This window comes from Poecilia reticulata, chromosome 12 (genome assembly GCF_904066995.2).
Source record: "Poecilia reticulata chromosome 12, P_reticulata-male-v2, whole genome shotgun sequence".
Taxonomy (NCBI): domain Eukaryota; kingdom Metazoa; phylum Chordata; class Actinopteri; order Cyprinodontiformes; family Poeciliidae; genus Poecilia; species Poecilia reticulata.
Genome location: NC_088841.1, coordinates 3,708,355 through 3,732,311, shown reverse-complemented (window position 1 = coordinate 3,732,311; position 23,957 = coordinate 3,708,355). Strand labels below are relative to the sequence as shown.

Here is a 23,957-nt window from a genome sequence, read left to right as displayed (position 1 = left end):
GTTTTTACTTTGTATCCAGGTAACTCAGTTCCTGCTGGATAAGACCGTAGTAATGGATGAAGATACTCTGTATGAGCTCTCACTGAAGATCGAACCTCGAGTCCCTCCAGGTTAATTTTACACCAGAAACCTGCATCTACTGCACAGATTCACACCTCTCAGCTCACAGCACCACCTTTTAAATAAAGCCGGTGCTTTTATGTCACACACAGGTGGTCAGCAGGTGTAGTAGGGGAAACTCAGGAGACAATGTGCCTTGTTTTATGGAGATCTGAGGTATTTATCTAGTTATTGTACTGTATCGCAGAAACAATTCCTTGCCATATTCTCAAACCTTTATGAGTGGAGAAACACCATCAGCACCAGAATGTTGCTGCTGTCACTCTGTGATTCGTCTTTGTTGTCTTTAACACAAAGTTCAGCTATTTCTTCATATTATATCAAACAACCATTTTTGCATTAATGAATCACATTTTATTATTGTTTCTCTGTGTGATTTGAATATTCAGGAAATTAAAGGGGCAGTATTATGTATTTTTTAACCACAAATCATTTTATAGCACCATCAAGTAACTATGTTACCTTCAGTTCATGTAAAAATGCTGTATATGACTTTAAAGAAATTTTAATTCGATATATAAAGGCTTGAAACTGGGTCTCTGTCTCTTTAAAGACTCCGGCTCTCTCTGAAACTCCACCTTCAGGAAGTCATCACGACCTGGCTCCTCTAGTAACCCTCTAGCAATGTTTTTACCAACTTTAGACTGAGAAGTAGCTCCTACAATGAGCTCAGCTGATTAGCAGATCCACCAGGTGTTTGTTAATTGCTGCTGGCTAGTCTGAAGGAACTGAGTGGGGGAAGAGGAAGAGGCTGCTCTGTGAGGGGGAAACTTAGAAGATTGAAAACTGCAGCACAGAGGAGGAGCTTCATCCTCAAAAGCAGGGCTTGGTCCACCCAGACGTTTTTTTCACAACGCCTGGGTGCCATGTAGATTAAAGGATTTCTCAAATATGCATGAGAGAATCAAGGCAACATTCCAGGTATGTTTTTCATGACTAAATAACATAACATGATGGAAAGCTTAGAAAATTTTTAGGAGAGCATTCTGATGGTCTCACCCAAAAATAATGAATTTCCTTAACGAATGTTTTGATAACCTGATAATAATGTGAGCTGGAATTAGCTGAATCCTGTCTAGGACTTTAAATATTACATTTTGTCACACAGAGAACCTTGTGATCTCTGAGTTCATGGTCACATGAAACATCAGCTGTAATTTCATTTTTAATCTTGTAAATTTACTCTATCTGATCAAACTGAATGGGTATGAGCTTCTGTTTTGTTTTTTTTTTTTTGTTTTTTTGCATGTTCATCTTTTTTTGAAGCATCTTTTAGCAAATTCAGCTCTTTTTCCAACTTAACAAACGTCTCCTTTTAGTTTAGAATTGCTAAGAATTTTATACACATTTTTTCTGATCAATATTTTTTTAAGAATCATCTCCTGAAACCACCTAAAGAAAAACATCACTGTTAATATATTTATCTGATGTCATCACTGTGAATAATAATTCCTGTTAATGTTATCATATCTTTAAAACCTTTAACTTGTAAGAGTACCTCTGTAGTGACATGTTTGCACTATTAATTTTAAGAAGAATGTTGCAAGGTTGTAGCGTTATTAGTAGTATAATTATAGCATATATTACTATCAGTTTATTTTTGTAGATGCAGCTGACTTGTTTTTTTAGATTCATTTTTGCCTCTTTCCTTTCTGAAATCTTCTGTAACTTGTTTGCATTAGAGTCAGCTTGTTTTCATTCACTGTTGCATACTTTTATTCAACTTGTATTGTTTTTTAATTATTTGTGTATTGTACAGACATTTACACTCTAAAGGCTTGAAATAAAACTTTCAGGGAAACAAATGTTGTTGCAGATCATTGATGAAGAAGAAGAAAAAAATTAAAGCTTCATTTTCTGTGAAAACCTAAAGACGGCCACGGTCTGTAAAAATGAAAATTAGGCCTTTGAGTTTTAAAAAAAGCAAAACATGCATTCCTTACAAAAATAATCCAAAACCTGTTGCCCTGGGTGACAGCCCCTGGAAGCTCTTTCTAAAGTCTGACACTTCCTGGATTTTTTTTTGTAATGAATAATTAAAGAAAATAACACATCCGTCCTTTATTTTCTACTTCTTAACCATAAAGTTTCATTAAATACGAGTTGATGTTGCAATATGACAAAATAAGAAAAAAAATTATCAAAGGGCAATACTTAGTATTTGCACTGTTGGCTTTCCATACACAGAAGATCAGCAAATGTCATCTTGAAGTAAAAAGAACATGGAAACAATAATTCCATACATTAAAGTGTTTTGAGTTGTTGGAGAAATGCACCAAATCTCCTTCAGGGTCAGAGTTCCGCTCGTGTGAAAGTCGTGTTTTATTTCCGAAGCTGCAGCAGAGTTTGAGACAACTGAAGGAGAGAGGAAGAGATCATGTGTAAATGTGAAGGTCAAACCAGACGGTGATATTAGAGCCATCAAAGTTAATCATGGCTCTGTTTACAGGAGATCTCTGCCTTCATTGGTTTATAAGTGTGTCTTAACTTGTGATTGGCCCTCAATTTGTATTCCCACAAGTGGAGTAGAGTTCGGAGAGGGTGGGGGGGGCGGAGCCAACCACAGAGGAGACTCAAAAGCTGGTTTTCAACAACCTTCAGTCAGAAGGCAGCAGCTTTCATCCAGGTATGTTACCCTCCTCCTTTCGTTTCTCTGACAGAGAACCTCCATTAGCTGATATATTTAAGAACAATTTAAATCCCGAGTTTCTGTGAACACGATTGTTAAGTGAGTGCATGTGTCATATTTGTGTTTAAATTGACAGAATCTATTAGAAGCTGGTTATGATTACAACACGCTTTTCTTAGCAAACAAGAGAATGCTTAGTTAATTAAAAAATAAAAAAAACTTTTGCAGTTTTGCAAACTACTCTGAACAGTTGAGTTTTAAACTTTTGATGTCCTGCCAAGTTCTCGGGTCACATGATTTTCCCCATATCCATTTTCCATCTCTCTTTAACATTGTGTTGACCTTATGAACTTCTGTCCAGAATGATTCTGTATCCATCAGCCAGGAGGGGCTTTGGTCTTGGCACCAAACTTCCCTCCACTGATCTATTAATAATAATAATATCACCACTGACCCAAACAGTATGTGTCCTCCAGTCTGCACTGCAAACGTAAAGATATAAACGCTGTGGGTGAAAGTTGGGTCTGACCTGATCGGCTCATTTTAAAAATATTGGATCGATTAGGGATTTTTTTTTTCTCCCCCTCTGACCTGAATTAACAGAAGCAGTCTGGTCCTCATGCCGCTCCTCTATTTTTAGAAACAGTCTCCTAGACACCGAGTCAAAGTCAAGCTGCGCTGTGACCTCCCATATACTGAATCTGATTAGAAATAAGTGTAAATCTGGGAACAGATAACTGGAATTTATCTAAATGTATCTGTTTTCATGTGTCAATGTTCATTAACAGTAAAGCCAAGAAAAGAAAAAAACATGTGGGCAACGTGGAATTAGGGTTGCAGAAGAGGATCAGGGCTATCGCAGAGCATTTCATTTGTGGAGACCAATGTGGTTCAGACAACAGCGACTGCTTAGTGGTCTAATTACCAGAAATTTGAGAAATCTTCAGCTTACAAGGTTAACAAACAGATGTGTGATGCAAACATCCACAGGTTAATGTGCAAGAAAATGATCAAAGTGTCATTTTCACCATTTAGCCAAGACTAACATGGACGTTTTTTAACTGAGAGGAAAGTGGAGTACCCCGAGAAAGCTCATGCATGCACAAGATTAATATCGGAATAATACGTCATTTTTGGCCAAAAGTGATTTTGAAAAAAAAAAAAAGCACTACCTGTTTTTTTTTTCTTTTTATTGTCAATAACTTTGTTGACTACCTTAAAAAAAAAAAAAAAACACTTGGCAAAATATGACTGAGGCTATCATGTTAAGAAGATGACAATATGCTAATTCTGTTGTTCTAATAAACCGCAGATGACTCAGAACAGATTTAAATGTATACAGTTTCAAATAGAAAGTTAAACTAATTTAGTTAGCAGGTATACAAAGAGACTGCATACCTAATAACCACATGCTCCACACCCTAACCTCCACCAACCCAATTGGGTGATTGCTCCATCCAAGTGGGTGTGGACCAATCAGAAAGCAGCAGCCAAGACAGAGGGTGGGGTGGAATGAAGTTTAGAGAAACAAGCCAAAGAAAAACACCTGGAAGGTATACAAGAGTCTGATTCACAATCCAGCAGGACAGAATCTGATGATTGAACGTAGCAATTATAAAGTTTCCATTAATCCAAGGGTGTCCAAAATGTGGTCTGGTGGCCGTTAGTGGCCCTCGAAGTGATTTTGTGAGATCCTTGATGACAAAAACAAAACAAAAAAAAACATGCAAACTTGGTTTTCAGGCTCAAGGATAGAGTTTTAAAACATTTATAAATAATGGTTCAAGAACGTTTTACTGCCTTTTATCAAAGATACGGTTAAAAAAGGAAAGTACAACACAAAGTACTGATCTTTGTTCAATTATCTTTTTCACGTTGACTCAATTTTGTAGCAAATAATACGACAAACATTCAGCCAGTTTTTACTTAAGAGCAGATTTTGGCGACCGGTTTGTTGAACTCGGCTAAATAATGTGGGATGTTTTTCTAAGATTGAGTGAAACCTCATTGTTTTTACTGAGACGAATAAAAATTGTAGAAAACAATCAATTTATGATTCATGTTGATGTACAACCACTTGCAGCTTCCTTTCTACAAAAAACAGACTTCTTTTATTTCATTAGAATATTGTGTTTTGTTTCTTGTTGTCCAAGTGAAAGAGAAACATTTTATACATATAAAAAAATTAAAGATACTGCATTTTTAATTAAAATAGATAAAAATATCTACATTTCGTGGCCCTCAATTACTTTCATCTTGATGGCTTCGGCTCACGTGACAAAACGTTAGGACACCACTCCATTAACGACTTTATTATATTAAATAATGTCATAGTCTGCAATAGTTACAAGTGTGATCCTGCATGCGCTCACAAAACAATTCAGTTATTTATTTCCGCTAATTTGCATAATTTCCAGACCTTACCGATTGCTTTTGCTATTTCCTTCTTCAGTTTCTGTCTTTCTTGGCATTTCTAGCTCTTCTTCTACTGATCCGTACTTTTCTGGAGGAAAGATGTCGGGCTCCTTCAGGCGTTTGATCTCGGGCCGCAGCACGGCCGTGCTGCTGGCTAGCCTGGGCGCGGGCACCATGGCCACCGGCGTCCTGCTGAACGAGAATGGCTCCCTGGCTGCCGAGGCCAAGAAGAAGCTCTACCCTCCCAGGTAAGATGGAGGGCCTCGATGAGGGGCCAGGTACAGAAGCATCAGAAACTTTTCCGTTTCCTAGAAGCATGTCAGGTGTGATAGCCTCATTCTGAGGCTCAGAGAGATGGATTGCATCAGCGGAGGTTGAGCGTTGGTTGGGGGTCATGACTGACGCAGCGGCAAATGCCTTCGTGACCAGTGACCCTCTCATGTTTCATCTATGCTACCTTTGACTCACTTTCTCTTAAGGTTTCAGATGCCGCTCATGTCTCCCTTTCCTAGTCGCCCTGTGGACGGGAAGCAAATTCAAGAAAAGCTTCAACCTGTAAATCCTGAGAATGAACGGATTTATTTTACTTTATTTTTTAAGCGAGAATCCAGAGTGTTTATCGTGACCTTCTGGTCTCTTCCTGGCTCGCTTCACTGACATGACATAAGGAAGTCAAAGAGAGTTTGATTAATTAACGACTGGCTACAAATCACATTGTGGCTGAAACAGTTTATTAGATTAATGGTGATTAATCGATTATTTAAAATAATTGTCAACTAATTTAACAATCAAATAATTGTGAACTACAGTATACAGAATTAAACATCCAATCTCCTAAACACACTCAGTAATTAAACCAAAACTGTTCATAAATAATATAAATATTTTACATTTACAATAAAAAATCTGTCTTTGTTTATAAACCCCAAGGTTCAATCCTAGGACCCCTTCTTTTCAATGTTTATATGCTCCCACTGGCTCAGGTTATAACAGGAAGAAAGATCAGCTACCATAACTACGCGGATGATACACAGCTCTACATCATGATGTCACCAGGTGACTCTGAACCCATCCAATCACTGAATAGATCCTTAGAACAGATAAATATGTGGATGTGCCAAAACTTTCTCCAGCTGAACAGAAACAAACTGAAGTTATTATCTTTGGACCTAAAGAGGAGCGAACCAGAATCAATGCACAGCTTCAGTTATTACAACTAAAAACCAGCGATCAGGCCTGAAACCTGGGAGTAGTGATGGACCTGAACCTTCAGAGCCACATTAAGACAGTCACAAAGTCGGCCTTCTATCACCTGAAGAACATCTCTAGGATTAGAGGACTTATGTCCAAGCGAGATCTAGAGAAGCTCATCCATGCGTTTATCTTTAGCCGCATTGATTACTGCAACAGCATCTTCACAGGTCTGACTAATAAATCAATCAAACAGCTGCAGCTGATCCAGAATGCTGCTGCTCGGGTTCTCACTAAAACCAGGAAGATAGAGCACATAACACCAGTTTTAAAGTTCCTACACCTGCAGCTCAGAGAATAGATTTTAAAATACTGTTGTTAGTTTATAAATCACTGAACGGTTTAGCACCACAATACATTAAAGATCTGTTATTACTGTACCAACCATCTAGACCCCTCAGATCTTCTGGTTCTGGTCTGCTCTGCATCCCCAGAACCAGAACCAGACGAGGAGAAGCAGCATTCAGTTTCTATGCACCACAGATTTGGAACAAACTTCCAGAAAACTGTAAAACAGCTGAAACACTGGCTGCCTTTAAATCTCAACTTAAAACCCACCTGTTTAGAGTTGCTTATGGCTAAATTACGGTTAGAGTGCCGGTTTTGATGTCTTCCATGTTTTTATATTTACTTTTTATGTATTTATTAATTTCTTTTTGTTTCTCTTTCTCACTGTTTACATTTTAATGATGTTAAGCCCCTCGGAAAACGTTTAACTAAAGTTCTACGGGGTTTAGAGTCCCAGTTGTTGGCGTTTCAACTAAAAACCTAGAGGTTGGAGTCCTTGTCAAACGGTGTTTTTGACTAAAGTCCCAGAGGGTTAGAGTCCCAGTTAAATGACATTTAACTGAAGTCCTAAAAGGGTGCGGGTTTTAATGTTTCTTTTTTTTTTTCAAAATCTTTCTCTTTCTCACTGTTTATTCAATGTCATACTGTTTTTATTTTAATTATGTAAAGCACTTTGAAATGCCTTGCTGCTGAAATGTGCTATACAAATAAAATTTGATTGATTGATTGATTGATTGATTGATTGATTGATTGATAAACGTTCTACCCAGAATGAAATAGTGGATTAGTTTTAGCTTCACTAAAATAGGAACTGAATTGTTTATTTGCATTTTTTATGCATTTCAAATGTATGAATGAAAATTATGAACAGTGCGCCAATTATATTTTTTTCTTTTCCCCGACTACTCGATTAATTGTGACTGAAATAACGGTTACGGTGCAGCAGGCTTTCAAACACTTAAATTTGAAATCGGAGCCGTTCAGGACACTCTGCCAGGAAACATGCTGCACCAGGAACATGTTTTATCTTTTCTTCCGTCTCCTTTCTGTTTCTTCTGTCGTTCTGTTTTTCTTCCCTTGTTCATTTCTTCTTCCTCTTCCTTCCCGACAGCTCAGACTTCCCCGACCTGAGGAAACACAACAACTGCATGGCCACCGCTCTGACTCCGGCTGTTTACGCCAAACTGAGGGACAAGCTGACTCCCAACAACTGGACCCTTGACCAGTGCATCCAGACAGGGGTGGACAACCCGGGTCACCCCTTCATTAAGACGGTGGGCTGCGTCGCTGGTGACGAGGAAAGCTACGAGGTAACGCAACTCACTAGCAACAACAGAGTCCCACACATGAGCAGGGAAAACTGAAACATTCCAGTTTCAGGACTTAAAGGTCCACGATTGTTACGCTTCCTTGAACAAACTGGAGACAGCAAAAAAAACATGTTCGTTACATTTAACACACAAAACCATTCTCAAATGTGTTTTTTGAGTAGTTCTACCTGTTTTGATGATGGTTATGCTAATGAGCGGCTGGCCACGCCCTCCCAACTCAAGTGTTTACATTAGCGCCTCAGACACAAGTGGCTGCAAGCAGATGGTACAGCCCTGTGTCTTTGACCTAGAAGAAGCTAACAACAGCGTCATCAGCGCAAAAAAAAAAAAAAAAAACGATTTTCCCATAAATGTGGCCTTTTAATTAATTTATTTTAGACTTTTAACTTCTGAAATTTTCTAGAAAAAAAATACTTGAAAATGTCCATGTTTTGTTGTGGAAATTTACTCCTCCATTTTTTATACATCTATAATGGCCCTAATACACCAGTAGGAACAGTGGCACAAAAAGTGGGTATGCAGGGTATGCAACGCATAGAGGCGCGGTACCAGAGGGGGCGCCAAAACCCCGTCTGGAGGGGGCGGCGCGCCGATGATGTTTTCCCATACACTTCAGCGCGCCTTACGCTCCTTCATCTCGCGCACATAACTTGGTAAATGTAGCGAGTTTAACCCTTCACGTATCGTCGCCTCGGGGGGAGGGAGCGAGAGAGCGATCTATGTTTTCGCATCCACCTGAATAATGTGTTGTTGCGCCACTGAGTAGGAATGAGAGAGATAATGTGTGCCTTCTCCCAGTGCTAACTAGAAACAGCCAATCACATAGCGGCGCCTGCCAGGAATGCTAAGGTTAGTTAGCATAGCCACCGATTATGGCGGATAAAAAGTTTCCCTGGAACGGTAAGTTGCTTCTCCATCATTAGTACATTAAGGAGGGCATCCATGACTGTGATTGGCAGCATTAAGGCCCTCCTCTTCGCTCTGATTGGTTGTTTCTGACTGGGAGTGGTGCATTTCTTCAGACGGCCATAGTTGCACTGGGATGAGGTGGAAGAGCTTGATATTTTCACAGGTCGTCTGTCTAATATTATATTGTCATGACATGGTGATAGTTTTAACATGTTAAAAACACATATATATATATATATATATATATACCAACACCAACTCCTTGTAGACCACACAGTCACCCAAGACTGCAAAACCCGACACACCAACCTGTGTACCGCTTGGATTGATTACAAGAAAGCCTACGACTCAATGCCACACACGTGGATCATTGAATGCTTAGAGATGTACAACATCAATAGGACTCTAAGAGCCTTCATTGCAAACTCGATGGGGCTGTGGAAAACCACCCTTGAAGCCAACTGCAAACCACTTGCACAAGTGTCCATCAAATGTGGCATATACCAAGGAGATGCTCTGTCCCCACTGCTGTTCTGCATAGGCCTGAACCCTCTCAGCCAAATCATCAACAAGACTGGCTACGGATACCGACTCAAGAATGGGGCCACGATCAGTCACCTCCTCTACATGGATGACATCAAGCTGTACGCCAAGAGCGAGCGAGACATCGACTCACTGATCCACACCACCAGGATCTACAGCACTGACATTGGGATGTCATTCGGACTAGAGAAGTGTGGTCGGATGGTTACAAAGAGAGGGAAGGTCGCCCACACAGAAGGGGTCTCACTCCCAGAAGGAACAATAGCAGACATAGAGCACAGCTACAAGTACCTGGGAATACCACAAGCAAATGGCAACCTCAATGAGGTCACAAGGAAAGGAGCCACAGCCAAATACCTCCAACGAATAAGGCAAGTCCTGAGAAGCCAGCTCAATGGCAAGAACAAGATCCGTGCAATAAACAGCTATGCCTTACCAGTAATCAGATACCCTGCCGGAATAATTAGCTGGCCAATGGAAGAGATGAAGGCCACGGATGTTAAGACTAGGAAGCTACTAACCATGCATGGAGGATTCCACCCCAAATCCAGCACCCTGAGACTGTACACGAGCCGTAAGGAAGGAGGCAGAGGACTAGTGAGTGTGAGAGCCACTGTCCAGGATGAAACATCCAAGATCCATAAATATATCAAGGACAAAGCCTCAACGGACGATGTGCTCAGCGAATGTCTCAGGCAATGGGGAACAGAAGACAAGGTGCTGGAAGTACCATCATGGGAGGACAAGCCCCTACATGGGATGTACCACCGACAAATAACTGAAGTGGCTGATGTCAGGAAAACCTACCAATGGCTGGAGAAAGCTGGACTCAAGGACAGCACAGAGGCTCTCATCCTGGCCGCCCAGGAACAGGCCCTAAACACCAGAGCAATAGAGGCTCAGATCTACCACACCAGAGAAGACCCAAGGTGTAGGTTGTGCAAGGAGGCCCCTGAGACAGTCCAGCACATAATAGCAGGGTGCAAGATGCTGGCAGGGAAATCGTACATGGAACGACATAACCAAGTGGCAGGCATAGTGTACAGGAACATCTGTGCAGAATATGGACTGGAAGCCCCGAGATCAAAGTGGGGAACACCCCCAAAAGTGGTGGAGAATGACCGAGCTAAGATCCTGTGGGACTTCCAGATCCAGACAGACAAGATGGTAATGGCGAACCAACCGGACATTGTGGTGGTGGACAAAGAACAGAGGAAAGCCGTTGTGGTGGATGTAGCAATACCAAGTGATTACAACATCAGGAAAAGGAGCATGAGAAATTGGAGAAGTACCAGGGCCTCAGGGAGGAACTGGAAAAGACCTGGAAGGTGAAGACCACAGTGGTGCCTGTGGTCATCGGGGCCCTCGGGGCAGTCACCCCCAAACTGGAGCAGTGGCTACAACAGATCCCAGGAACAACATCAGACATCTCAGTCCAGAAATGTGCAGTTCTAGGCACAGCCAAGATACTGCGCAGAACCCTCAAGCTCCCAGGCCTCTGGTAGAGGACCCGAGCTCAGAGGATGAAACAGACCACCCGCGGAGGGTGAGAAGGGAATTTTTTTTTATTTTATATATATATATACGTTACTGCAGCTTCAACCCAATTTATGTAATTATAAATAACCTAAAACAGGAAAAGTCTGATTTAACATTGGTTGTTAATGGTTGTGTCTGGAATGTCTTTCATCTGTGTTTCTTCCAGTCACAATAAGGCTCTACATATATTAATGTTTGATATTATATTAATGTTTGATATTTAGTAAATGTTTTGCCTCTCAAGTCTTCTGCTGTTTCCTCCAGGTGTTTGCTGAACTCTTTGATCCGATAATCAAAGACAGACACAACGGCTACGATCCCAGAAAAATGACTCACCCCACCGACCTGGACGCCTCTAAGGTAGAACCGCAGCTGACCCCTCCTGTGTTACCGGCCAGACGCTAATAAAACCACTCACTGGCGTCTTTGTCGTCTCTTCTTTTGCCTTCAGCTAAAACACGGGATGTTCGACGAGAACTACGTTCTGTCGTCACGCGTCCGGACGGGCCGCAGCATTCGCGGGCTCAGCCTCCCCCCGGCCTGTTCCAGGGCTGAGCGGCGTGAAGTGGAGCGGGTGGTGGTGACCGCTCTGGCCGGTCTAAAGGGGGACCTCGCTGGCCGCTACTACAGCCTGGGCGACATGACGGAGAAAGAGCAGCAGCAGCTTATTGATGTGAGTCAGGGCCGTGCAGAGACCACTAACGGGGCAGGTGCTCAACAACAAAAAAAGGGCACATCTAACCGCATTATAGGACAGAATATTAACAAAGCCACTCAGCTTCCAGAGTTTAATAAACAATGATAAATTACAAAAATGTGATATATACAATCAAAGCTAACAAACATCTCTATATAAAGCATACAACTATGCAAATGTAAGATATTTTATTAGTAATTTCTTTCTGCAGGTCTACTTTGTTATAGGAAAGTATTGCAATATTCAAACCCGCAATTTAGCAAGATATGTAAATCAGAGCTGGAACACCAGACATATTTTGTGTTTACAGAATTACACTATTAAAAATATAAACAAGGGCACAATGCAACCTTTTAGTGACTGTAATCAATAAAAAAGAGCTGCCTGTTTGCTGCACTTGCAGTGGAGATGAAGATGGTCCATTCAGGAAAGCAGAGCTGCATCAAACTTTAACGTGGAACTGCAGAAAAAAGAAAAAAACAAAAGCAAAAATTGAATTGTTAATGCATGTCACCATGAGAAAAACCTACAGAGTTTTGCTTTAAAAAAAAAAATTTAAATCACACATTTTTGACTCATGAAGTTAACTTTTTTTGCAAAACAAACTTATTTGTGCTTGTCAGAAATCGTTTCTTGATATTCTAAGTTTTTGTTTGTGACTCAAACTTTTGCTTGCGATTCTCATATGACGTCTTGAGCAGGGCCTAAAATCACAACAAAAGATTTCTGATGTGTGCAAATAAATGTTTGTTTGGTAAAAATGAGTTAATTAAAAAAAAGTATTTTAAACAAAACTTTTTTAAAAAAGAAATCATTACAATTCCAAAAGTTTTGATTACAATTTTATTTTACTTAACTGAGGTTAGTTTTTTTCTCCATTGAATGAATAATTGGGAAACAAATTTAACTTCATACTCTGTGAACCAGACCCTAAACCTAAAGTCTGGGTTGAGTTTTTTTCCCTTCATTAATGTCACTTTTATTACATTCATTATATCTATTATGGTAATTCAGGGTGAGTTATTTTTAATTCTAAATATCCTTGTTGGACTATTATTAATGTGTTATTCTCCTTCAAGATACATTTACCTAATGCTAGAATAAATGAAATGTACGTTATGCAGCAAAGGAAATTAGAAGATCGGACATATATTCGTTATGGAGATGATCGGTTTTGGACGGGCGATGTGCCCCTATTGCATAAGCGATACTAAAGAATTACTGATATCATTAAAGATACAGGGAAGAAGCTTTTTAGTTATCTAGCTTTGCTAGCAAAGTCGTTAGCTAGCAGCTAGCTAATAGCACAACAACAACAGCCTAATGTCTGTATGATAGAAATACTGAATCGATAGATAAGAACAGTTTCTCCTCACCTGGCTGTCTCCTCCCGCTCAGTAGTTCTTCAGAGAAACGCAGACGCAGAGGCCTGTCAGTGTCTGTTGTATTTCATTACCTCTCTGTTTAAACCGCGACTCCGAGCTGAAGCAGAAACGATACTTCAACGTTTTCCGTCATCTGACAAGCAGCAAGTCTACTTCACTTTATTCACCAAAAACGTTTTTTTAATTCACCAAAAACTGTTATGTAATCTGGAACGTTCGCTACATTGAGCTCCACAGTTAGCCGCCTTATCTCACTGCGCAAGAGGCAGCTGCGTCATGCGTCACGGGAAAAAGGTCAAAGGTAACAAGGTGACCGGAGGGCTTATTATGTTATACAAAAAAGAAACAAAAAAGCAAGGAATTTTAGCACATGTATTTATGTGCCAGAAGAGGGCTTAGGAAATAATAATACCCCCCAAAAAAATAAATTGACCAAAAGGGCACTTTGGGGCAAGGAGCAAAAAGGGCAGGTGCTCAAGCCCCCCCAGCTCCCCCCTCTGCACGTGCCTGATGTGAGTCATCGACCAGTCAGAGACACTGTGAATGCTTAGATATGGAGGAGGAACAGATGATTCAGTTGATGCTGATCTAATAATAAGTTGGGACTTATCTGTTTTTTCTTTTGTTTGTCTGTTTTTTTTTGACAAAGTTAAATTAGTGAAATAAGATCATTCATACAATGCAAGAGAAAACTTTGTTGGGTCTAGACCGGGTGGTCCGGCAAGAACATTTTGAAGGGAAACCCTCCTGCATGAAACTGTCACTGGAAAACAGATGGTCTTCAGTCAGAGGGCTCTTCAAATTTGCTGCAATACAGACTGCTACAGGCAATCCTTGCTGCCCACAGCCATCAGCCTATGACCTAAATAGCTTAAATATTTCAGGTTCTGACCCTGGCCTGAGTGCAGAGGATGTGGGTAGGCCGATGTTTTCTCCTAAGAAATAGAAAACTGATTCTATAAAGAATTTCACTTCCAAGCCCTGGGAATTCTGAATCAATTCAAAATGCTCAGAAGTCGATTTTAAAATGCGTTTTAAGTCGTACGTTTTTACTGGTAATTTAAGTTACAGAATTGTATGACATACCTGTCACGTCTCCTGTTTTGGCCAGGAAACTACAGTTTTTACCTCTCTTTCTTGTTGAGCTCAGATTCATGAGTCAAACTTTTCCCTTTTTATTACCTGACCAGCATATATAATAGATAATAGAAAAAGAACGTCTCTGCTCTCAAAAAGCAACACATTGTGTAAAAAAATAAAAATAAAAAATAGTAGAAAACAAAGTCATCATTTGTTATTAATGTTTTGTGAAGTTTATCTCTGAACGTTTTATTGCAATTATTTTATCACTTAAGCCTAACAGGGCCAAGTTGGTTTGGATAGCGTCTTTTCCCTTAATGAATACAATAATAATAATAATAATAAAAAAGTTTTTGTATTTACTCAGGTCATCTTTGTCACATATTGAAATTTCTTTCAACATTCAAAAAAAGTGAAAATAGAAGAAATCTGTTTTACAGCACTGTACCTGATCATTCCTAAAGTTGTTCTTTAACATCCTGCTGCGTCTCTCCACCTTTTTACCTGTAGGACCACTTCCTGTTTGACAAGCCCGTCTCCCCTCTGTTGACGTGCGCCTTCATGGCCAGAGACTGGCCAGACGCCAGGGGGATCTGGTACGATCCACACAGCTGGATGCTTGAGTTCACAGTCTGTCGCCAATTTAGTACGATTTCTTGTGCTAATCGTTGGACGAACTAGTTTTTCTGTTCTCACCTGGTGAGCGGGGTACTTCACAAAGGGGTGTCTTAAGTGTCTGTGGTTTCTTGTCTTCAGGCACAACAATGAGAAGACCTTCCTGATCTGGATCAACGAGGAAGACCACACCAGAGTCATCTCCATGGAGAAGGGCGGCAACATGAAGAGAGTGTTCGAGAGATTCTGCAGCGGCCTCAAACAGGCATGATGGAGCCGCAACGCAAAAACAATAAACCTCATCAAGTATTTTTTGTCTAGCTTCTACTGCCAATGTGCTTGAAATAAGACAAAACTAAAAGTAACTTCAGAAAGATATATGATCTTGTTTGAAGTTAATAATTCCTTAACATTGATGTAAAAAAAAACCCACTAACTCCATTGGCATTTGTTTTTCACTTATAACATGGGGGAAATGTCTTGATATAGGTATCAATATCAATTTTAAGGAATTATTGACTTAAGACAAGTTATTAAATGTCTCTGAAAAGTTACTTGTTTTGTCCTGTTTCAAGTATGCTAATATATTTGCACTAGAAAGTAGATCAAAATGATTTAGTAAGACTTTGTGAAGTTCCAGTGCACGAGAGTAAATCATTTTAAGGTGGTAGTTTTGCTCACTTGGGTCTTTGTAGAACTGTTTTTCATGTTAATGGTATTTTTTTAAGTAACACATTCATATATTTTCTTTGTATGGATCAGGTTGAGCATCTAATCCAGGAGAGAGGCTGGGAGTTCATGTGGAACGAGCGTCTGGGATACATCCTCACATGCCCGTCCAACCTGGGCACTGGCCTGCGGGCCGGGGTTCATGTCCGCCTGCCAAACCTCAGCAAGGTGACGCGGCCGACCCAACACCAGCATGCTTTGTTAATGGCCTTCATTACTTCACTTCTCTGGGAGATTCGGCGACATCAGTTAAACCCAACGAGTCGGTGTTTGTCAATCAGCTTCATCTTTTTTTTTTTATCTGCGTTCATTCCTGCACTACAGGATGGTAGTGAACCAGGCAAACAGTACATGGTTTACAAGATCCTCCTGAGACAACGGCTCATTGAGCCAGCTTTGCTTGCCAGTCTTTTGGGTCGTGTCTCTACCATGTTTGTTCTTCTCTACAGAACAGCTGAAGATCACTCTGACTCAGACAGCTGATTGCTCATTTTTCACAAGAAAAGAAATGTTAAAACAAGCTGATGTAACAGCTAACCACCTGCAGGTGGCAGCATTTTACTTCACTGCTTTCCTCAGTCTTACCTGTTAACTTCTATGTCTGATCGATAAAAAGTCACATTTGCCGCAATAAGCGCAAGTTTCGCACAATTCTTTACAAATATTTCCAAAGTAGCATCATAAACAAAAAACAATCGCAATTTAATGAAGGGACTGTTTCAAGTGTTTTGCAGGTTTTCTCTCCATCTTCGTTCTTTCTCAGCTACCATGATGCTCCCAACTACATGAGGTAGTGTTCAGAGTGATGATGTGCGACAGTTTTCTCACGTCTGAAAAATATTGGGGTAAACTGTTCAGAAACAGCGGAGCAAGAAGTGATAAATAGAAGCATTAAATAGGACGCATGGGGGCGCTGCGCCAGAGGGGGCGCCAAAGCGGTAGTTTTGTATTTTCTGTATTTGACATCAATTTATTCATTCCTGATTAGAAAGGAGACGCAATTTTCCTCCCCTTCACAAAGCAACAAAATAGACCCACAAAGAAAAATAAAATAAAAAAACCCACTGTTATATTTTTAGCCATTTAGCAGGCAACAGAATATTTAACTTTGGAGTATTTTTTTTAATTGCCTAAAATGTCCCTTTATGTTAAAGCAAAACATACCAACTACATTCTTTCATGTAGTTTTATTTTTAAACACAAGTCGTGACTCGTGTCTCCATTTGCTCTGCAGGACCCGCGTTTCTCCAAAATCCTGGACAACCTGCGGCTGCAGAAGCGAGGCACGGGCGGGGTCGACACGGCGGCTACTGGAGACACCTTCGACATTTCCAACCTGGACCGTCTGGGCAAATCCGAGGTGAGCCTTCCTTCCGGTTCCTGTGGTCTACATGCGTTATTGCCGATCAAGTGACATTTTCGGGTTGCTTGCAATTTAGGTGGAGCTGGTTCAGCTGGTGGTCAACGGGGTCAACTACCTGATCGAGTGCGAGAAGCAGCTGGAAAAGGGCCAGGACATCCAGGTGCCCGCTCCGCTGGTTATGTTCAAGAAGTGAGAGCCGAACATGTGAAGGAGAACCTTGGCACCACCACTAGAGGCTGATGTCTCAAAGATTGTACGTCTTCAGGGTAAAAATAAAACAAAAGATCTTCGACATGACCTGCAGAAAAGTCTACCTCAAGTTAAGGATTACCCTGACTTTAATAAAAAAAAATTAAAACAACTTGACTAGTTTCACTTTCTATTGCATCAGATGTTTGGATCCTTTTAGTTTTAATGTCATCACTTTCCTAAAACAAAAACAGAAAAACAAAAAGAGGCCTATGTCGTGTTATGCCAAAAGCAATAAAAAAAATTAAAAAAAGGCACTTTAGGCAAAAAAACAAAACAAAAACTTATTCTATTATTTTAGGAAGGTGATGATATATCAATAACTCTCCATCTCTTCAGCAGACATGAATCCAAGACAACTCCATGCTGTAGTTTTACCACTTCTCCAGAGGAGGCCAAAAGAGGTGGAAATATTTTATTTCGAAGGAATAATTTCCCTTAAAATACAAAATAATGATTTAAATGACACCTGAATGCTGCATGGTCATCATCTTTGTTTTACATCTGGGCTTTATCGGCAACACACACAGTTTATTCCAACTGTGTGGTGGATGATGAGAAAGAGGAAAAAACAACATGGCTTTAGATGCTGTTAAATTTGGAAAGGAAGCCTAAAAAGATGGAAATAAGAACTGTGTCATCTGAGATAACATTCAACATTTAAGTAAGCACTAAGAAAAGCACTTTTATTATTATTATTATTAATTTAACCTTCAGGATGCCACCTCAGACAATTTATTGTTTTTTTTCTAAAAAGAAATCGATAGAAAGAAGTCAAAAACAACCAAAAGATGACACCTAGAGGCCAGAAGCTGCCTACTCACCAAAAAGTCCTGCTTTGTTTTTTTTTTTCATTTTTGTTTTTGGCAAAGTAAAACAGAAACACAAGCCTCTATTAAAGATTGGTTGGAGAGTGCTAAACATTGCAGGTACACAAGAATGGGGGGTGGGGCGGGGGGGCATCTTTGTGAAACGCGGGGGGAAGAGGGAGGGGGCTAAGAACAGAGAGTCAGGCTGGGGTCTTCAATCAGAAAACAGAGAGGAGGCTAACAGGTGCAGGTCATCGTCGTGTCATCAGTCCACAGGTCGCTTTTCACTGTGTTTCTTTGTGAACTCCTCGGCGTTCTTCATGAATTTTGCGCGGTCCTTAGTGTACTCCTCCGCCAGGTCGGCCCTCAGCGGGTGCTCCGGCTGGGGGGAGTTCACCAGAGCGATCAGACACTGAATCACTGGAAGGCAGCGACAACAAAACAAAAATGTTAATAAAAGTAACGATAATAATGGTAAAGCTCCACCGCCAGCAGCAGAGGAGTTCTGAAAGTACGGAGCCCCATAGAGGACATGGGGAAATCTTTTTCTTCTGGTTAAGTTAGCAAATACACCCTGGTTTACTTTGTAAACAGTGATAAATGTCAATTTATCACTGAAAACGTTGATCTGTGTGTCCGTGTTTGTGTAAGGCTGAGATGGGACTCAAGTCAGACTACCAATACAAAAACCTCTCAGATGACTATTACCCATGAACAGAAAGTTTCTGTTTGTTTCTCAGAGGGAATGGAGAGCGACAAAAAGCAGGTTTCACCTGTTTTGCTTTTGCATTTTGCACATACTAAGTTTGTGGGGCGTTTGTAAAAACAAGAAACAAATAAATAAAACTTCACATATGTCACTAATAAGACACCTGGAAAACCTTACAGAAGCCTTACATTATAACACAAACAACTCCAATAGTCAAGAACTGACTAGTACGTTAATGCGAGGAAACACAAAAGGAAAAATCAGTCCCCCGTGTCCCTTAAGGGCCTCCGTATGAAAAACCCGCCTCCGCTTCTCACCTTGGCATGTTTTTGTGGCCGGCTTCCAGTTCTCCACGCTGATGATGGGCAGACACACCTGGCCCTTCTCATCGATGTTAGGATGGTATATCTTTGTCTTGAAGGTGATCTTGGGGGGTTTGAAGGGATACTCTGCAGGGAAGATGATCTCAATCCGAAAGGCTCCTTTGTCATACGGAGGAGAGTCCTGGATTGGGGAGGAAAAAAAGGATTTGTAGATTTTAATGTGAACTTTCCTAAAACCAAAAAAAAATTTCCCCACTAATTGAAAAAGGACAAACATTTATTATAGTTTTCTTCCAGGAGCTTAATGAGAAAATTGTTTTCCAGCCATTTTGGTTTCCACACCAGTAAAATTTGTTGTTTCACACATGCAACTTGTGGCACAGTGTTAAAACATGAATAAATCACATTTTTTGAAAACCAGGTTGTTTTTCACCAGGCAACTAACAAATACTTTAGCTATTGATTAAATCAAACGACTAGTCTCACGATTAATCAGATTTTTCTTTCAAGCCATTTTTGCATCTGAAAAAATGACTTCTAACCTCAACATGTGAAACGCTCAACCCTTTCTGCTTGACTTAACATAATTATAGTAAAGACCTAATTTGTTAACCATTTTGAAAACATGAAGTTGATCTCCAAATACAACACCTCATGCTTATTGATCTGAACAATGCACAGAAATACAAGAATAAATTAACTGCCAGCCATCAGTATGGAAAAGGTTACAAAGCTTTTCTATAAGGCTTTGGCATTTCAGAATAAAAGCAGCAAATGAACAAACTTGGAACAGTGGTGGATTTTCCTGGGAGTGACCGGCCTACCAGAAATACCAGAACTATAGCCAAAGCACTGCAGGTGCCACTTGCCTCAGTTGAGGTCACAGTTTATGATTCTGCAACAAGAAAGAGTCTGAACATCGATGAAACCACCGACCAGAAAGAACATAAAGGCCCGACACAGAATAAACCAAAAAACATCACAATGATCCCACTGACTCAGAAAACTCAGAATGCAGGATTAGTGTTGATGCTTCATTATGTGAGCATCGACACTCAACAGGAAGTAGCGGCAACACATTTTATAGCCGACATGATTTTTATGAAGCAAAGCAAACAAAAGTGGGCTACAAGCCACTGCCGGACGCTTGTCACGCTCTGGAAACCTGCAGTTTGTTTCACTTTGCCTTCAGGTCCCAACCAGACTGTGAATGCTCTCTGCTCTGGATGGGGCAAAACAGATTTTAATTATTATGAATAAAGAGGTTAAATTCGGTATAGCCTCTAAACAACTAACAATAATCGAGTTAAAGAAAGTTTTCTAATATATTGAGACTTGGGGATCTAAACGCTGGGGAGTGGAGAGGATGTTCAAACAGCAAATATAATCAGCCCAACCATACCACCAGCAAAAATCATCTAGAGATTATCGTCACAATATCTGCCAAATCTCTTCATAATATTATATTCTTCAAAAGGAAAAAAAACAATGGTTGTCTTTTTTATTTCTGCTTAGAAACTCTGAACTAAAATAACAACAACAAATGTCTCAACTTCTAAGAAAGTGTAATTGATACTTCACAGCTAACGTATATCAGCTAACTCATCTGCTTTCTCATTTCCTTTAAAGGCCATGATGGTGAGTTAGATTAAAAAGGTTAAACCAGGACAGCATAAATGTGAAGGTTTATTAAATAGTCTTTGTGTGTCATTTATATGCAATATTTTGTAACTGCTTTGTTTAATGAGGCTGCTCTTGAAAAACAGATTCTTGATCTGAATGGGTTAAACAACGCTTAAAGAAATAAATAATATGTGAAACGGAATCAGCTGGAATAATTCAGAAGTAACAGGTGCAGTGACTGTTGCTCTAATGTGTAACTTGAGCTCATGAGCAGCAGCAGCAGCAGCAGCAGCAGCATTCCTCTGGAGGATGAGTAAGACAAGTCTGTCATGTGACGTGTAACAAGCTGCAGGGTATTAAAGGAAGAACAAACGAGACTGTAAAAATACCTAAATGAGAAATCTACAAAAAGTGCCAATTCACAGTTTATGATTGTTACAAAAATCAGATAATCAATAACTAAAATAATTGTTAGTAGACCTATTCGTCACTACTTGTTATTGTGTGTGTGTGTGTGTGTGTGTGTGTGTGTGTGTGTGTGTGTGTGTGTGTGTGTGTGTGTGTGTGTGTGTGTGTGTGTGTGTGTGTGTGTGTGTGTGTGTGGATGTACAGTCAGTACTCACAGGCACAATGAGTCCCTGCCAGCACAAAATATTCGCGTCATCCACCGAAATGTTCCGGAAATGCTTCATTCCAGATTTGCGGATGTCATCCAGCTCCTACAGCGAAACACACACATCTCAGACAGAGCAGAGGTTTGGCACGGATGTTTACACAAAACACATCCAAAAAGGGGGAATCGTGTGTAATAATTAACTTGAACTGTTTAATATTAGTCAGATAATAAACATCGTGAATCTTTGTAATTATTTGTCACCAAATATGAAGATGCCCCATTTTTATTTATAACTGAATTGGATATTAGTTTGAGGATTTTATATTACATACCACTTCTAAATTTCTGAACTTGAGCCAGATTGATCAGATTTATGGCCTCTGATCAAGTCAAAAATAATTCTAATCAACTTCTAGCTAGTAAATGACATTTATTGGGACTTAAGTGCACAGTAAATAAAACTATTTGAAAAATCAGCCACCACCTTCCTCTTAGCCTCTTTCCCAACTCTGCATTGGGATTCTGTGGGATCCCAATGCACATCGTGCCTCTAATTTAAATATCTGGTCTTTAAATTTGATCTCAAAAGAAGAACTTTTGGGATCTTCTCTAGAACTGATGGCAGAAAAGCACTGAGTTTTGGTTCGTCTTCATTTGAACCTTTAAATCAGCTCCTGGCAGAACATCAATATTATATCAACCCTCTACGTAGCAGCCTGAAGGACAGATTATCTCTATATAAGGGTCATAAAATTATTAAATACTACTACTAAATAAGAATATACTTGCTTCACAGATCAGAAGTAAATACACAAATAAAAAAAACAACAACACTTTTTATGTATTCAAGGTAAAGTTATCCACATACATTTAAAAAAAATTAAAGTTTAAAAATGAACTTTAGTCACACTGTACATTCTTATTTTATTTTTTTATACCGTCTATAAATCCCGTGTTCCCTTCATGATCAACATTTGCCCGGTGTGTTACATAGCTGCTTATTGAGCATGTCCCACTTTGGTGTTTTTATTTTTATTTTTTATCAGAACAAGAGAACCGGATTGTTTGGGGAGTTTAGGGAGTAGAGATGACGAAGAGGATGTTTGGACGTCGGGGGAAATTCCTGAAAGCCAGAGCGACACACTCTGTGCTACAAATCAAAACCAAATGAGTCCCAAAGAAACTGAAAGTATGAGACACAGGCCTCCCGTCAGACAGGTTCATGAAAACAGATACCCAGGTTTATTCTAAATGAACGCATCAACAACCAAAGACTAAAGACTCTTATGAGGACAATTTGCATACACTCATATCAGTGGATGCTGTTTAAAAAAATAAATAAAAAAATTCAGGATCATTTAATTTATCTGTTGGGTCACTAACTTCACAGTTTACTATCCAAAAATAATATATTTTTGCAGTTCCACGTAGCATTTTTTCAATGTGTTTAATGAAATATTGTTTTTGAATCATTTTTGCTCGATAGGTTATGCTGTTTGATCACCTCCTGCCTGGTGACTCGGTTTCACTTTTGAGTTGAGCGTGGCAATGTATGAACAAAGCATTTTCAGCTTCACTCTTATGGAGATTTAACAACATTTTGTTTAAAAAAATGCAGAAAAAGCAAATCAAATCAATGCTCCGTCACTCAATTCCTTACGAATCCATCAGATCTCTCTACATGTAGATTTCCAATTTTTCATGCAATCATGTTAATAAACCTTATTTATTCATAAAAAATTTTTTTCACGTTAGCTTAATACATGATTGAAATTTTTCTTAGCTGTATAATCAAATCACCAATTACTTATCGTTTGTCTACTGATGGATGGATAACACAGCTAACGATGTAGCTTATTTTCCCTCAACGCGGGCCAACTGGAAAGATCCTTCCCTGTTTATGGATTATTGCCAGATCATAGCTGCTATTGATTATCAGTCGCTTGGAGGTTCTGATGAGATCTGACGTCACGCCCCAGCCCCACGGTCTCCATGTTTTCTCCCCGGCTGTGAGCGTCGTTACACTGTGACAGCGGCTCCAACAGCCCGCTAGCTTGACTCAGCTCACGCTAAGCGCATCGACATGTTCTCTGACAGCTCCAAGAGAGTGCTGAATCACACCCGTCAGCCGTTTTCGCTCTTCTCTCCGTTCAATCCCCGTTCGTCGGACGTCATTCTCCTTTCATTTTGTCGGCGACAAACACTCGGCCGCTTTCTTATCGCCACCTACTCTGTAGCTCCCCGCGCGAAGCCACAACGAGTATTTTAAACTCTCTAGAAGTAAAATAAAACAGATTAGTTTGGTATTTCTCGCTTTACCTTGCCTAGTCTCCTGGTTGAAGTCATTGTGTTGCCGAGTTCGTCTTCTTCCTGTTTCTTTCCGTGACTCCGTCCTCGACTTCTTTTGACTTTAGTTCGAAGCGGCAGAGAAGGCGGAGTCTCGATGTTGTACCTCCCCCTACCGGCGCGGAGGACTCAGAAAGGCTGCTTGAACAAAACTGTGGAAATAGAAACTTAACAGAAAATAAATCGAAAAAATATAAAATATAAGTATTGACTTATAGATCATCGTATTTTTCAGGCAATATTCCGTGAAACACACCATGTTGTTCAATGCTTTTACATGTGTTTTTAGACATCACACAGACAGACAGGTAAGACTCTAAAATTTCTGACAAAGAGAAATAAAATGTTGACAGTTCATTTGAAGAAATAGGATTTATCTTTATTAACA

The 23,957-nt window shown here is 40.0% G+C and overlaps 3 protein-coding genes across 8 annotated transcripts in view; 2 read left to right on the top strand and 1 right to left on the bottom strand.

Moving 5' to 3' along the window:
- Positions 1–1,925, top strand: part of rasgrf2a (Ras protein-specific guanine nucleotide-releasing factor 2a) — a 41,901-nt gene extending 39,976 nt beyond the window's left edge. For all 6 annotated transcript variants that reach the window (XM_008423270.3, XM_008423273.3, XM_017307963.2 and 3 more), the window contains one exon: positions 20–1,925. In XM_008423270.3, coding sequence (XP_008421492.1) covers positions 20–115 — 96 coding nt within the window. In that variant the 3' untranslated portion in view covers positions 116–1,925. The remainder of the gene's footprint in view (positions 1–19) is intronic.
- A 698-nt stretch (positions 1,926–2,623) lies between these two features.
- Positions 2,624–17,255, top strand: ckmt2a (creatine kinase, mitochondrial 2a (sarcomeric)). The gene is made up of 10 exons (XM_081613171.1): positions 2,624–2,746; positions 5,227–5,412; positions 7,815–8,013; positions 11,290–11,385; positions 11,477–11,698; positions 14,698–14,783; positions 14,944–15,067; positions 15,565–15,699; positions 16,766–16,891; positions 16,971–17,255. The coding sequence occupies exons 2-10, from the start codon at positions 5,264–5,266 to the stop codon at positions 17,085–17,087; spliced, it is 1,254 nt and encodes a 417-aa protein (XP_081469297.1). The 5' UTR covers positions 2,624–2,746; positions 5,227–5,263; the 3' UTR covers positions 17,088–17,255.
- A 255-nt stretch (positions 17,256–17,510) lies between these two features.
- ube2l3a (ubiquitin-conjugating enzyme E2L 3a) lies at positions 17,511–23,700 on the bottom strand. The gene is made up of 4 exons (XM_008423268.2): positions 23,543–23,700; positions 21,231–21,326; positions 18,979–19,165; positions 17,511–18,372 (listed from the first exon to the last, which is right to left on the bottom strand). Exons 1-4 carry the CDS (start codon positions 23,567–23,569, stop codon positions 18,218–18,220), a joined length of 465 nt encoding a protein of 154 aa, XP_008421490.1. The 5' UTR covers positions 23,570–23,700; the 3' UTR covers positions 17,511–18,217.
- Positions 23,701–23,957: the final 257 nt, after the last annotated feature.